The sequence below is a fragment of the Glandiceps talaboti genome, chromosome 11 (genome assembly GCF_964340395.1).
Source record: "Glandiceps talaboti chromosome 11, keGlaTala1.1, whole genome shotgun sequence".
NCBI lineage: Eukaryota > Metazoa > Hemichordata > Enteropneusta > Spengelidae > Glandiceps > Glandiceps talaboti.
In genome coordinates, this window is record NC_135559.1 from 23,076,106 (window position 1) to 23,090,216 (window position 14,111).

The window sequence follows — 14,111 nt, forward strand, 5'->3', positions numbered from 1 at the left end:
CCAGTTGCCTATCCATACAAACCATAGTTTGCTGTTGCTATGGGTGTGGTCTTGTTGCTAGGCATATTTACATACATTTTTTGAAAGTTTATCATTTGTCTATTAATCCTGTTATCTTTGCAATATATACGATCATTTGGCTGTTGCTATGGGCATAATCTTGTTGCTTGGCATATTTGCATACAATGTTTTAATGTTTATGTTTGATCACTTGTATATGAATCCCTGTTATCTTTGCAAAAAACATCATTGTTTGGCTATTCCTATGGGTGTCGTCTTGTTGCTTGGCATATTTGCATACATTTTTTAAATGTTTACTCACTTGTCTACCAGATGTTATTTTAGAAAAATATTCTGGCAGTTGTTTGTCGTTAAGGGCTTGGTCATGGTTGTTACGGCCAATTGCAAGCAATATTTGGAGAATAACATGTCTCGAAACATCTCACCACATTTCAGTCCCATCGACCAAGTACTTTTTTTTTTTTAGAGATATAAGTTTTTCACCAAAATGCAGATTTTTACACCTAATTTGCATATAACTATTGAGATTATATGCTTAACATTTCTTCATCTATACAAACTAAAAATGCATCCCCATTAAATTTCAGCCCGATCTGCTCAGTAGTTTTGGAATTAGAGATTTTTGCCCTAAAACACACATTTTTAGACCTAAGTTGCATACAATTGATGATCACTATGTCATGAACAAATCTACACTAAGAACATTCCCACCAAATTTTAGCCTAATGTGCCGAGTAGTTTTTTGAGTTTAAGTTTTTTAAAACCAAAAATGACATTTTTTCACCCAAATCACACACCTGTGATGTGATCATTCTGCTTTGAACAATGCCATAAGAACTACTGAACTTTATCAGTTGAGTTGTGCTAAAAATCTAAATTCAAGGATCTATGATGAGGTCAAAACAAATGCATGCTTTTGAACTTTACAGACAAATTAAGGTATGCATCTGGTGTCAAAAGACATTGTTTTAATACCTAGTGGAAACACATAAGACATTGTTTTAATACCTAGTGGTAACACATAAGACATTGTTTTAATACCTAGTGGAAACACATAAGACATTGTTTTAATACCTAGTGGAAACACATAAGACATTGTTTTAATACCTAGTGGAAACACATAAGACATTGTTTTAATACCTAGTGGAAACACAAAAGACATTGTTTTAATACCTAGTGGAAACACTTGTACACTAGCTTAAATTAATGTAAATAGAAATAATTTGATTGTCTTGAAAGGCAAGAAAGTATGTTATTTTGATGTTATGGCCTAAATATTTGGCAAATCAACTGTTAGTACTATTAGTATTACCAGATTTTGCACCACTACAGATGCAAAAGTTGTCCATTCAAGATAGAGAATTTGTATACAGGTAGTCAATATGGAACAATAGAGTTGAAATAATTATGATATGTACATCCATCTATCTATGTTGTCATGGCACAAAGATACTGAAACTGATACTATAAACTAACTACAGGGGGCAAGCTGTCACTAAACTAAAGCTATTGTTGTATGTGGCATATTACACAAATGGTTGATAGCAGTGCCCTGGTTATATGTAGGTACAGTCACTCTGTAATCAAAATAAACATTCAATGACTCAATGACGTTGAATGGGGTGTCACTTGAGAAAACCTTGTTATCAGTGACTTCACCCTTCTGTGAATGTAATTACATCAATGACCATTGATAACTTATATCAACATGCAAGATAGAATGTTCATCACTGGGATGCAGGTATGTAATGGAGATTCCAGCTGTCTTCTGAGACATGTAGTACACCCTGACGATGATGTTGACACAAGATGTCAGTGATAATATGGGATTTGTTTCTGTGAGTAGGAATTTTGATTACTTGTATCAACATGTCACAATTATAGTTTGTGTCTATGTTAACTTACATATATTAGATCTACCATTATGACAACCTACCTTTATTATTGTATGTAAGATTCCTACAAAGTTACTTTCAGTTTGCAGTAATTCCATTATAACTTGTTGTCTTTTACTAAGTATCTTGGCTGGAATGACTGGTGAAACTGTCTTCAAGCCATTATCTGCTTCTCGTGCTTCTTCTAAGTTCAAAAACAAACAAAAGATATTCTATATCTAATCACTTTCAACTGCATATTGACAAGTCAGCAAACCACATGTACTATTATTGTTTTGTTCTTACTTTGCACTTTATTTCAATCTTTTGGACACAAATAGAAACATACAGTTAGTAGTTATTATTGAAATCTCAGTGGGTGTGTGTTGCCCATCTTCAGTGCACGTCTTTTTTTGGGTGTTAACAAACAAGTGTTTGATACTAAAATACAAAAAATTTCATGGTATTTCAAGCATCATGTGTAATCCTAAATATATCTTGTTTTGATCTGTTCTCTTCTATCGATGTGCTTCTCTTTCTGTCCCACGTTATTTAGTAAATATTCTGTTGTGTGGGGACCCCCCAATGCACATGACTTGGATCACGGCTGCACAGTACTGAGCAATGAGGAACAGGAAGAGATAGAAATTAATCCAAGAGAAGAGATCAAACCAAGACAAGACATAACTGGGGATTACACACAATTCATAAGCTTTAAATTTACAATGATATCAAAGTACTAATTTATGTGACTTTAATTACACCAAGTATTTGGGGTAAATCAAAACATTTTTTATATTTTCTAATAAATACTCTATTACCTAACTACAACAGATCCACAAATGTAGTATACTTAGTACTTAGAGCTAAGACATGTCATTTGTAAAATGCACCATGGCTTTTGTCATATATAACTAGACAAAGTAATCATTCAAATTTTAAGTATGGTTAAAAAGTTGTTTTCATTGAAAGAAAGACAGATACTGAGATAGAAATAGCAAAAATAAAACTGTTATCAGTTTTACTTTCACAAAATTGAACTGTGTGCGTAGCGTTCAATAGTTACAATTTCTCTGTTGAACAATAAACTATTTGCCAATTACGTACTAGCTGTATATCTCACCTTTAGATGAAAGAACTACAGAGGAATCTGGTGTCTGTGATGCATCTAAGAAAGAACCAGATATGGATAACGTGCCAACTTCACTTGACCGTCTCTTTCTTGGTGGTAGATATGGTGAATCAATTTGTTCACTGTCTTTAGACAATGCAGCTATGCTTTCTCTCAGTCGTCTACGTTTCCTTGACCTTGATGATGGTGTCCTTGGTGTACCTGCTGCATGGGTCGGTGAAACACACTGTAAAGTCAAAACAAAAGTGACTTTGAATAGCTAAAATGTTTACTTGTAAATCTGTACTATCAGTAAAGTCTGGTACAACATGGAGTAAACACAGATTTAGTGAACTAAACTGTTCCAGCTAAATTTTCTATTGATTTGTATTGGTCTAACAAAGTATAAATCTGATAGTCTAGATACCATGTTTACAGCTGTCGCCATAATAAGTGAGACACTAAGCCAGCAGTATTGTGTGGAAAACACCAATCTTGAACTCAGCTTGCTAGATAATTTGCTGATCAGATAATTTTGGTCTCCTTTCACCAAAATAGTGAGACGCTCAGCTATGAGATGAGATGAGATGTATAACACTTGTTACACTGTACCCGCTAGTAGTAGACTCACGTCTCCTCATGCTATGGGACATTCTATTTATGCTATATATATGTACACATACCTTGTACCATGCATCGTTTAAAAATATTACACAAATAGAAAAAACTTATAGAAATATATGTTATATATTCTATGCCCACATCGATGACAGAGAGCGCAAGTTCATCGGTATCGACCACCTATGCTCCGAGATAATTCGGGAACGGGACACTCCATTTCTTTCAACACAGTCTTAATTGCAAGTTTTTCATCAGACAGCTCCTGAATCATACGTCCTATGTCTACCTTGAGTGTCTTTCTCCTGCTAGGTGGTACCGGTGTTACTGAACAGTGAAGTATCATTTTTTTCGTCATTGACATTGTCTTTTACTAGTTTCGAAGGGAATTTCAACCGGCGCCGAGATTAGGAAGTTTTCTCTAAGCTTGTGTCATCACTTACGCTAGAATCTTTGCGGAAGGAAATATTGTCTCTATTCAACGTTTTCGGCAAATTTGGGATGGCAAATCTACTTCCCGACCTCCAAAATTATGTGCGCTTTTAAATTTCACCTCAACATTGTTCGATCACTTCCACATTTACATGTCAACATGTCTTGCATGAAGGGGTTGTCTTGTAGTTTTATCAGAACACCAGTATCTTTGTATCATGCATAAAATGTTGCATTTCTATTGACGCAGTATTTCACTAGAAATTGAATCATTATTAGACCTATACAACTATTGACACTATCAGGCTCTACAACAGACACTTAGCTAATAATTTCTAATTTTAGGCCGTGAGAATAATTCAGAAGTTTATTAACTTTATTATGTCACTGATATTTGGTTTGACTGGTAAAGTGACCGGTAAATTCATCGTGATTGGGAAACAATTTGAAGAGAAATGTGCATGGAAAGAAACTGTTGATAAACACAAAGCAAAACAGTGCTTTTGCAAGAACATCTCATGTTGCAAAGGTAATACTAAAGGAGTGTGAATTAAATCTAGCCTACCACAAGCTTTAACTTTTTAAAACTAACGTTTCTACTTTGAGAAATAATGAGTGTAAGTAATAAGTACTAGCGATGACATAATTTTTTTCAATTTACTTTTGTCGAAAAATGTGCAGATCGTACCCCACTGTATCATACCCCAACAACAGAATGGCATTTATTCATTTGAAATTGATGCATATTTGAATCAGACTTGGTTTATCAACTTGAACTGATAACACTATGAACAAAGCATCTCACTATTTTGGCGAAAAATTATTTGATCAGCAAATTACCTAGCAATTCGCGCAAACTGAGTTCAAGATTTGTGTTTTCCACACAATATTGCACGCAATACTGCTGGCTTGGTGTCTTACTTATTATAGTGACAGCTGTAATAGTTACATCCTGGAATACTGTTCTAACTACCTCTCTACTAACCTGTTGGAAACTATACATGCTTTCATCAGCTGCAGCAGCCATCTGTATACTACCCCAAAACCACTGAAAAAAGAATAACAAAACATTACAGTTATTGACATACCTCTATCCATTAACCCTTTGAACCCTAAAGGCTGGTATACCGGCCTACTGGAGTTTGACTTTATATCCTAAAGGCCGGTATACCGGCCTACTGGAGTTTGACTTTATATCCTAAAGGCCGGTATACCGGCCGTATCGCCTAGCAATATAACAGCCAATCAAATAGCTTGTTACTACACGTGTTTGGCATCCAAACATAGTGATGACGTATGGCCGCCATTGTTAACATCGCTGTGTATTACTTTATCGGACATCGCTCTTCAAAAATTCCTCGTAGACGTATTACACCTGCTCAAGTGCTGCAAGATGTGTTGAGTTCGGATGAGGAAAATGTGCAAGGTATTTTTCTAGTGAGCATTCTAGTGTAAACGGCAATTTCGGCCACGTTAATTCAGCTGCTTCAAATGTTTCAGCCGATGATAATTTAGACCCAGCACCTGTCAGCAGAGGGCGTGGCATGACAATGGACGGGGGCGAGGCAGGGGACATACTGGAACTCAAAGGAGAACACCCCCCCCCCCCCCATAGGTTGGAATTGTTCCGAAGTATCATTTCTTTCTGAAATCATATTTGTCTGCCCTTATATATTTTTTTAGATGTGTAAACATGTATAAATGATAAATAACAATTCTCCTGGGGGTCAGGATATACGTCACGTTACCCTGGGGAGCTTAGGGTTCAAAGAGTTAATATATACATTGTACAGCCAATTAAAACATTAGTTATTGACATACTTGTATCCATTAAGATATACAGCCAATTAAAACATTCTAGCATTGATGTGATACAATGGGTAAGAAAGATAATGATATCTTTAATAAGCTAAAAAAAAAAGTACCATGGCAAAAGCAGAGCTTTTTTTGAGTTCGCATTTTTTCATCCAGATCAATTTTCTTTTAACCTGACATGCAAATATGACAAAGTCGTATGTACTCACTTCAAGCTTAACAATATGCACTGTGGAATTACTAGGTTCAAATGGTAGATCTTTCACAACGTTGTTATCAACTACCAAATGTGTACAACTGGAACTACCAACTGGTGCAAATGTACCACCTGCAAACAAGTACAATCAATAATTACATAGTAATATACACACGAGTTGGTATTTTTTTCATATTATCTTGTTCTGTCAGCAACTATACTTTGGTCAGTCAATGATAGTTATTGCAATATGGTTCTTACTTTGGTCAGTCAATGACAAGTTATTTCACTATGGTTCTTACTTTGGTCAGTCAATGACAAGTTATTTCACTATGGTTCTTACTTTGGTCAGTCAATGATAGTTATAGCACTATGGTTCTTACTTTGGTCAGTCAATGACAAGTTATTTCACTATGGTTCTTACTTTGGTCAGTCAATGATAGTTATAGCACTATGGTTCTTACTTTGGTCAGTCAATGATAGTTATTTCACTATGGTTCTTATTTTGGTCAGTCAATGATAGTTATTTCACTATGGTTCTTACTTTGGTCAGTCAATGACAAGTTATTGCAATATGGTTCTTACTTTGGTCAGTCAATGACAAGTTATTTCACTATGGTTCTTACTTTGGTCAGTCAATGATAGTTATAGCACTATGGTTCTTACTTTGGTCAGTCAATGACAAGTTATTGCACTGTGGTTCTTACTTTGGTCAGTCAATGACAAGTTATTTCACTATGGTTCTTACTTTGGTCAGTCAATGATAGTTATTGCACTATGGTTCTTACTTTGGTCAGTCAATGATAGTTATTTCACTATGGTTCTTACTTTGGTCAGTCAATGATAGTTATTGCAATATGGTTCTTACTTTGGTCAGTCAATGATAGTTATTGCACTATGGTTCTTACTTTGGTCAGTCAATGATAGTTATTGCACTATGGTTCTTACTTTGGTCAGTCAATGATAGTTATTGCACTATGGTTCTTACTTTGGTCAGTCAATGACAAGTTATTTCACTATGGTTCTTACTTTGGTCAGTCAATGACAAGTTATTTCACTATGGTTCTTACTTTGGTCAGTCAATGACAAGTTATTTCACTATGGTTCTTACTTTGGTCAGTCAATGATAGTTATTGCACTATGGTTCTTACTTTGGTCAGTCAATGATAGTTATTGCACTATGGTTCTTACTTTGGTCAGTCAATGATAGTTATTGCACTATGGTTCTTACTTTGGTCAGTCAATGACAAGTTATTTCACTATGGTTCTTACTTTGGTCAGTCAATGATAGTTATTGCACTATGGTTCTTACTTTGGTCAGTCAATGACAAGTTATTTCACTATGGTTCTTACTTTGGTCAGTCAATGACAAGTTATTTCACTATGGTTCTTACTTTGGTCAGTCAATGATAGTTATTGCAGTATGGTTCCATGCTTGAGCTCTTTTCAAACAGAGCATTCTGAAGTACAGTACCATTATGTTTAGGTGCATTACACATTCTCATTGGTTGAATAAATCCACTCAGTACTCAAGATTTGTGTGAAAACTGCTATGGTATTGTGTCAGATGTGGGAACAAGACACTCACTCAGAATGAAAATGAATGTAGGAAAGAGAGGTAAATACAGAAATCATGCCAAGTTCACTACATCAGATATTAATCAGATTGTATTAGAACATTCTTGTGGGAGTTGTCCTAATTACACCAATTGACAGATCGACCGTTGAGGGCGCTCTTCACACCCCTTTCCACAAGCATTATATGGTAAGAATGTTGTTCTTGGCAATGTATTTTACAGTCTACAAGTTACATGTACCTTGCATCTCAGTTACTTCTTCCATGTGTGCTTTTTCCTCTTCAGAAAAACCAAGAAAACTTAAACAGTAACAAAAGAATGGCATCATCTTATACTGCATCTAATAATGAAATTATAGAAAAACACAGTTCAGAATTGAGCAGACAGTAAAACATTATAAATGAGATAATATAATAGATAATAAAGTTAGTTTTTTATATAGCACTTACCTACTCAGTACTCAAAGCCAGGGATGTAGATAAGGATCAGTAAACAACCAACAAATTTACAATGTTAAGGCAGCTACTTTTTCATTTCTTTTAAAATTCTTTGTTTCACCTAGTATATTTCCACTAATGGGCAAATTCATGGGCCTCGTTTGTAGACATCACCGATTACAAACCAATAACTCTAACCATTCAACCATCAGAACTCCACAACTAGCAATGTACAGATTACAAGCCAACCACTCTAACCATTCAACCATCATGACTCTACAACCAGCAATGTACAGATTACAAGCCAACCACTCTAACCATTCAACCATCATGACTCTACAACCAGCAATGTACAGATTACAAGCCAACCACCCTAACCATTCAACCATCAGAACTCCACAACCAGCAATGTACAGATTACAAGCCAACCACTCTAAACCATTCAACCATCCTGACTCCACAACCAGCAATGTACAGATTACAAGCCAACCACTCTAACCATTCAACCATCAGAACTCCATAACCAGCAATGTACAGATTACAAGCCAACCACTCTAACCATTCAACCATCAGAACTCCATAACCAGCAATGTACAGATTACAAGCCAACCACTCTAACCATTCAACCATCATGACTCTACAACCAGCAATGTACAGATTACAAGCCAACCACTCTAACCATTCACCCATCATGACTCCAAAACCAGCAATGTACAGATTACAAGCCAACCACTCTAACCATTCAACCATCATGACACCACAACCAGCAATGTACAGATTACAAGCCAACCACTCTAACCATTCAACCATCATGACTCCACAACCAGCAATGTACTGATTACAAGCCAACCACTAACCATTCAACCATCATGACTCTACAACCAGCAATGTACAGATTACAAGCCAACCACTCTAACCATTCAACCATCAAAACTCTACAACCAGCAATGTACAGATTACAAGCCAGCCACTCTAACCATTCAACCACCATGACCCTACAACCAGCAATGTACAGATTACAAGCCAACCACTCTAACCATTCAACCATCATGACACCACAACCAGCAATGTACAGATTACAAGCCAACCACTAACCATTCAACCATCATGACTCCACAACCAGCAATGTACTGATTACAAGCCAACCACTAACCATTCAACCATCATGACTCTACAACCAGCAATGTACAGATTACAAGCCAACCACCCTAACCATTCAACCATCAAAACTCTACAACCAGCAATGTACAGATTACAAGCCAACCACTCTAACCATTCAACCATCAGAACTTCACAACCAGCAATGTACAGATTACAAGCCAACCACTCTAACCATTCAACCATCATGACTCTACAACCAGCAATGTACAGATTACAAGCCAACCACTCTAACCATTCAACCATCATGACTCTACAACCAGCAATGTACAGATTACAAACCAACCACTCTAACCATTCACCCATCCTGACTCCACAACCAGCAATGTACAGATTACAAACCAACCACTCTAACCATTCAACCATCATGACTCTACAACCAGCAATGTACAGATTACAAGCCAACCACTCTAACCATTAAACCATCAAAACTCCACAACCAGCAATGTACAGATTACAAGCCAACATTCAACTATCCTGACACTACAACTGACAGCCTACAGATTCCAAGCATTTTTTACTCAAATATGCTCATTATATAATCATAAATTTGACCGTTCCTAACAAGTAAGTTCTAAAAGGCAATAACGCAACTAAATCTTGCTCAATTTTCAAACTTTTTTTGCAAAAATGTTCGCTTCTGCTCAAAGATTACACATTTGGACCTTTGATCTTTACTGATTACGTAGTGTTGGTATAAAAAAACAACAACTGATGGGTCCCTTAGAGCAACTCACATGTCACTTGATAACTTTCAGTGTATTTTTGAAACAAAGTAGACCCCTGCAGCCTACCTGAGATGATCAAGCTCATAATCCCCCTATTAACACCATAAAGCAATGCCAATTGCTAATCTGTTTCTTCCTAGTCTGTGATGCAATCTTTTACTTTGATGTTTTGATTTCAATATTAATTTTCTTCTAAATGGCTAGCTATGAATAATGTATATAATATTTACCATAGCTTCTTCTACTGCAGTAGTATTAAGTTCACATCTTCTATTCCATGATTCCATGACCCATCTTTCTGTCATCACAGGTGTACCTAGACTAACAGCAGTCTAAAATATCAATTCACAATAAAGACAAGGATTATACATTATGAAGGTCTGGCCAACAAAAGATGTCATGTACTAAAGTTGTTTCAAAAGAAAGAAAGAAAGAAAGAAAGGTTTATTACATGCATAGACATTCCACCAACGTGGAGGGGCTATGTTATACATTATTATGTTCAAGATCAATTCTCATTTCAAATCTGGAGTCACTATGCAAGGTTTTTCAAAAGAGAACAAATTGATCTCAATTTTGATCAACATCACATACGTACTTCTAGAAGGGCCACCAAACACTGGTTTAACTTGGAGGAAAAATTGATGATTTCCTAAAAAACAAGGTAGTGAACCAAATCCAGAAGAACTGGAAACAAACTTTAATAGGGCAAAAAATTGGTTGAATTAGAATACACTGATTTTGAAACAATTAATTTCAGATATTAAATGAAAAAAGAAAACCTACCAGTACATGTTTATGATGATAATAGTAAGCATACTATATGTATTTTTGTATTATTTGCATATTAATGTGATTCTTTGATGTCAAGACAGGTACTGCCTATGTCACTTTGATGTCAAGACAGGTACTGCCTATGTCACTTTGATGTCAAGACAGGTACTGCCTATGTCACTTTGATGTCAAGAGAGGTACTGCCTATGTCACTTTGATGTCAAGACAGGTACTGCCTATGTCACTTTGATGTCAAGACAGGTACTGCCTATGTCACTTTGATGTCAAGACAGGTACTGCCTGTGTCACTTTGATGTCAAGACAGGTACTGCCTGTGTCACTTTGATGTCAAGACAGGTACTGCCTGTGTCATTTTGATGTCAAGACAGGTACTGCCTGTGTCACTTTGATGTCAAGACAGGTACTGCCTGTGTCACTTTGATGTCAAGACAGGTACTGCCTATGTCACTTTGATGTCAAGACAGGTACTACCTGTGTCACTTTGATGTCAAGACAGGTACTGCCTGTGTCACTTTGATGTCAAGACAGGTACTGCCTGTGTCACTTTGATGTCAAGACAGGTACTGCCTGTGTCACTTTGATGTCAAGACAGGTACTGCCTGTGTCACTTTGATGTCAAGACAGGTACTGCCTGTGTCACTTTGATGTCAAGACAGGTACTGCCTATGTCACTTTGATGTCAAGACAGGTACTGCCTGTGTCACTTTGATGTCAAGACAGGTACTGCCTTTGTCACTTTGATGTCAAGACAGGTACTGCCTATGTCACTTTGATGTCAAGACAGGTACTGCCTATGTCACTTTAATGTCAAGACAGGTACTGCCTATGTCACTTTAATGTCAAGACAGGTACTGCCTATGTCACTTTGATGTCAAGACAGGTACTGCCTATGTCACTTTGATGTCAAGACAGGTACTGCCTATGTCACTTTGATGTCAAGACAGGTACTGCCTATGTCACTTTGATGTCAAGACAGGTACTGCCTATGTCACTTTGATGTCAAGACAGGTACTGCCTATGTCACTTTAATGAAAACTACCATATCACAGTATATTCTTACACTTCCATCCTGGCATGCAGGGTCACTCAATCCTATGTAAAGTGTCAACTATCTTTACATACATAGACCCAGTCTTATATATTTATATCTGTACTTACCCTGTATTTACTACCATTAGTTGCGTTGGCTACAAGATGTGTAACTCTGGTAGTGAAATCTCTGCGTATACTTCCACCCATGTGATGTACTAAGTTCACTAAATGCGTTATTTCTTCCTTCTTACGAAAACCAGTGAAACAAATAATAAGATTGGACATCATGGTGCAATACAGAGGTCGGCTATTGTATGGTAATTCCTGCAAACAATAGGGTGATAAAATATGAAATTGTAAGACAAACTATGTCAAAGCAACTACTAGTATATAGATGCATATGACAATGTTATCAACATAAATTACTACTTTATCTTGTGTAGACTAGTACTAAAGTTGAACTTTCACATCCATTGGTAATAGATTACAAGATAGGTTTACAGTCAGCACTGTATCCAACAAGAACACAATCCAACAGAATATCACTATATCCTACTGAAGTCATGACTATTTTAAGGTAAGATGCAGTGTGCCCTCTAAGTCAATTTGATACACCACTGATGCATACAATTTCTGGTGATGCACCTAAAATTTAGTATTCCCCTATCGCTTACTATGTGGTGAGTGTGCCCGCTCAGCCAAAAATTTAGTATTCCCCTATCGCTTACTATGTGGTGAGTGTGCCCGCTCAGCCAATTTGATGTGCCATTGATGAATACAATTTCTAGTGACACCAACATTTGGTGTTCCCCTATCTATGTGGTGACTCACAAGAAGTGCTAGTTTTTATCATTTTGACTCACAGCAAGAAAATTTGGCTATCAATAGAGGACACACTTGTCAGATGGAACCCACTCAATCTGACTTCAATTGTAAGTCACGACCAATACAGAACAGCATTTTGATTTTCAATACTTCCCCTATAGAAGTTGAAAATCAAACAAACACTGAATTTGACCTAAAATCTGAATAGTTTACATGCCATGATCTTACATAAATTTCTGACAATACTGACCTGTTTATTATGAGCACACTTGATGATAACTGGAGGACCCATGATTCTACATTCCATTCGGCGAAGAGAATCATAAAGAATGCCTTCAAATGTATCAAGGACAAAGATAGTCTCATATTTGTCATCATCAACATATTCTTTTCCACTGTCTGAATGTACAACAGCAAGTCCTAGCATCTATAAGAAGACAATCATTAATATCGATAGTACACAACTTACATCACAATATTGTGTATTTGACTTCACATACTACTTTGGCATGCCTAATTTAGTACATTTCATTTTCCTTCTAGTTAAAAATTGCATATCGAAATTTAGTATAACATAAGGTAAGCAGGTTGTCAAAAGTTAAGGTTGATGCAAACATTTGGGTCATCATGTAGGCATTGTCTATGTACATGTACATGTATAGTACTAGTATGGTGCAAAATGTTGTCATATACATGTATACAGGTAAAGGCAATACATGTATATGAATGTACATATACATTAAATAACTGATAATCTCAGCTTGCTATTTTGAATGTGTGACAGACATGGGAAAGTTCTTGGGTCTGACAGATAAAGAGAGATTAGAAGTTGGGATATTTTGTGTACATTTCAGGAGTACAAGTATATTTAAATCACAATTTCACAGTTATGAACTTGTCCAACTTGACACAAGTGTTGTGCTATTAAATGACACTTTTGTTGTGTTTATGGACATTCCCATTAAAGTTCCAGAAACTACATTGTAGTTAACTAGCTAGTTTTTAGAACTGGTTGGTGGAAGATCATTGGGATCAAGAATCTCATCAAACTATATGTACTACTAAAATATTGGACATCTGACAGCATTCATGATGGTTACTGTTGCAAAAAATGAATGTTCATGGACTCTGAGTTCATACTTACATGTACAATGTAATAATGAATGTTCATGGACTATGTGTTCATACTTACAATGTAATAATGAATGTTCATGGACTCTGAGTTCATACTTACATGTACAATGTAATAATGAATGTTCATGGACTATGTGTTCATACTTACAATGTAATAATGAATGTTCATGGACTGTGTTCATACTTACATGTACAATGTAATAATGAATGTTCATGGACTATGTGTTCATACATACAATGTAATAATGAATGTTCATGGACTCTGTGTTCATACTTACAATGTAATATTGAATGTTCATGGACTATGTGTTCATACTTACAATGTAATAATGAATGTTCATGGACTATGTGTTCATAC

The 14,111-nt window shown here is 36.1% G+C and overlaps 1 protein-coding gene across 1 annotated transcript in view; it reads right to left on the minus strand.

The window, feature by feature from the left end:
- LOC144442167 (protein ECT2-like) overlaps nucleotides 1-14,111 on the minus strand; it is a 51,073-nt gene that overhangs the window by 32,569 nt on the left and 4,393 nt on the right. Inside the window, exons 3-10 of the mRNA XM_078131435.1 lie at nucleotides 12,870-13,046; nucleotides 11,921-12,118; nucleotides 10,198-10,299; nucleotides 7,885-7,984; nucleotides 6,081-6,199; nucleotides 5,042-5,104; nucleotides 3,019-3,253; nucleotides 1,958-2,094 (exon numbers count right to left, since the gene is read on the minus strand). Coding sequence (XP_077987561.1) covers nucleotides 1,958-2,094; nucleotides 3,019-3,253; nucleotides 5,042-5,104; nucleotides 6,081-6,199; nucleotides 7,885-7,984; nucleotides 10,198-10,299; nucleotides 11,921-12,118; nucleotides 12,870-13,046 — 1,131 coding nt within the window. The remainder of the gene's footprint in view (nucleotides 1-1,957; nucleotides 2,095-3,018; nucleotides 3,254-5,041; nucleotides 5,105-6,080; nucleotides 6,200-7,884; nucleotides 7,985-10,197; nucleotides 10,300-11,920; nucleotides 12,119-12,869; nucleotides 13,047-14,111) is intronic.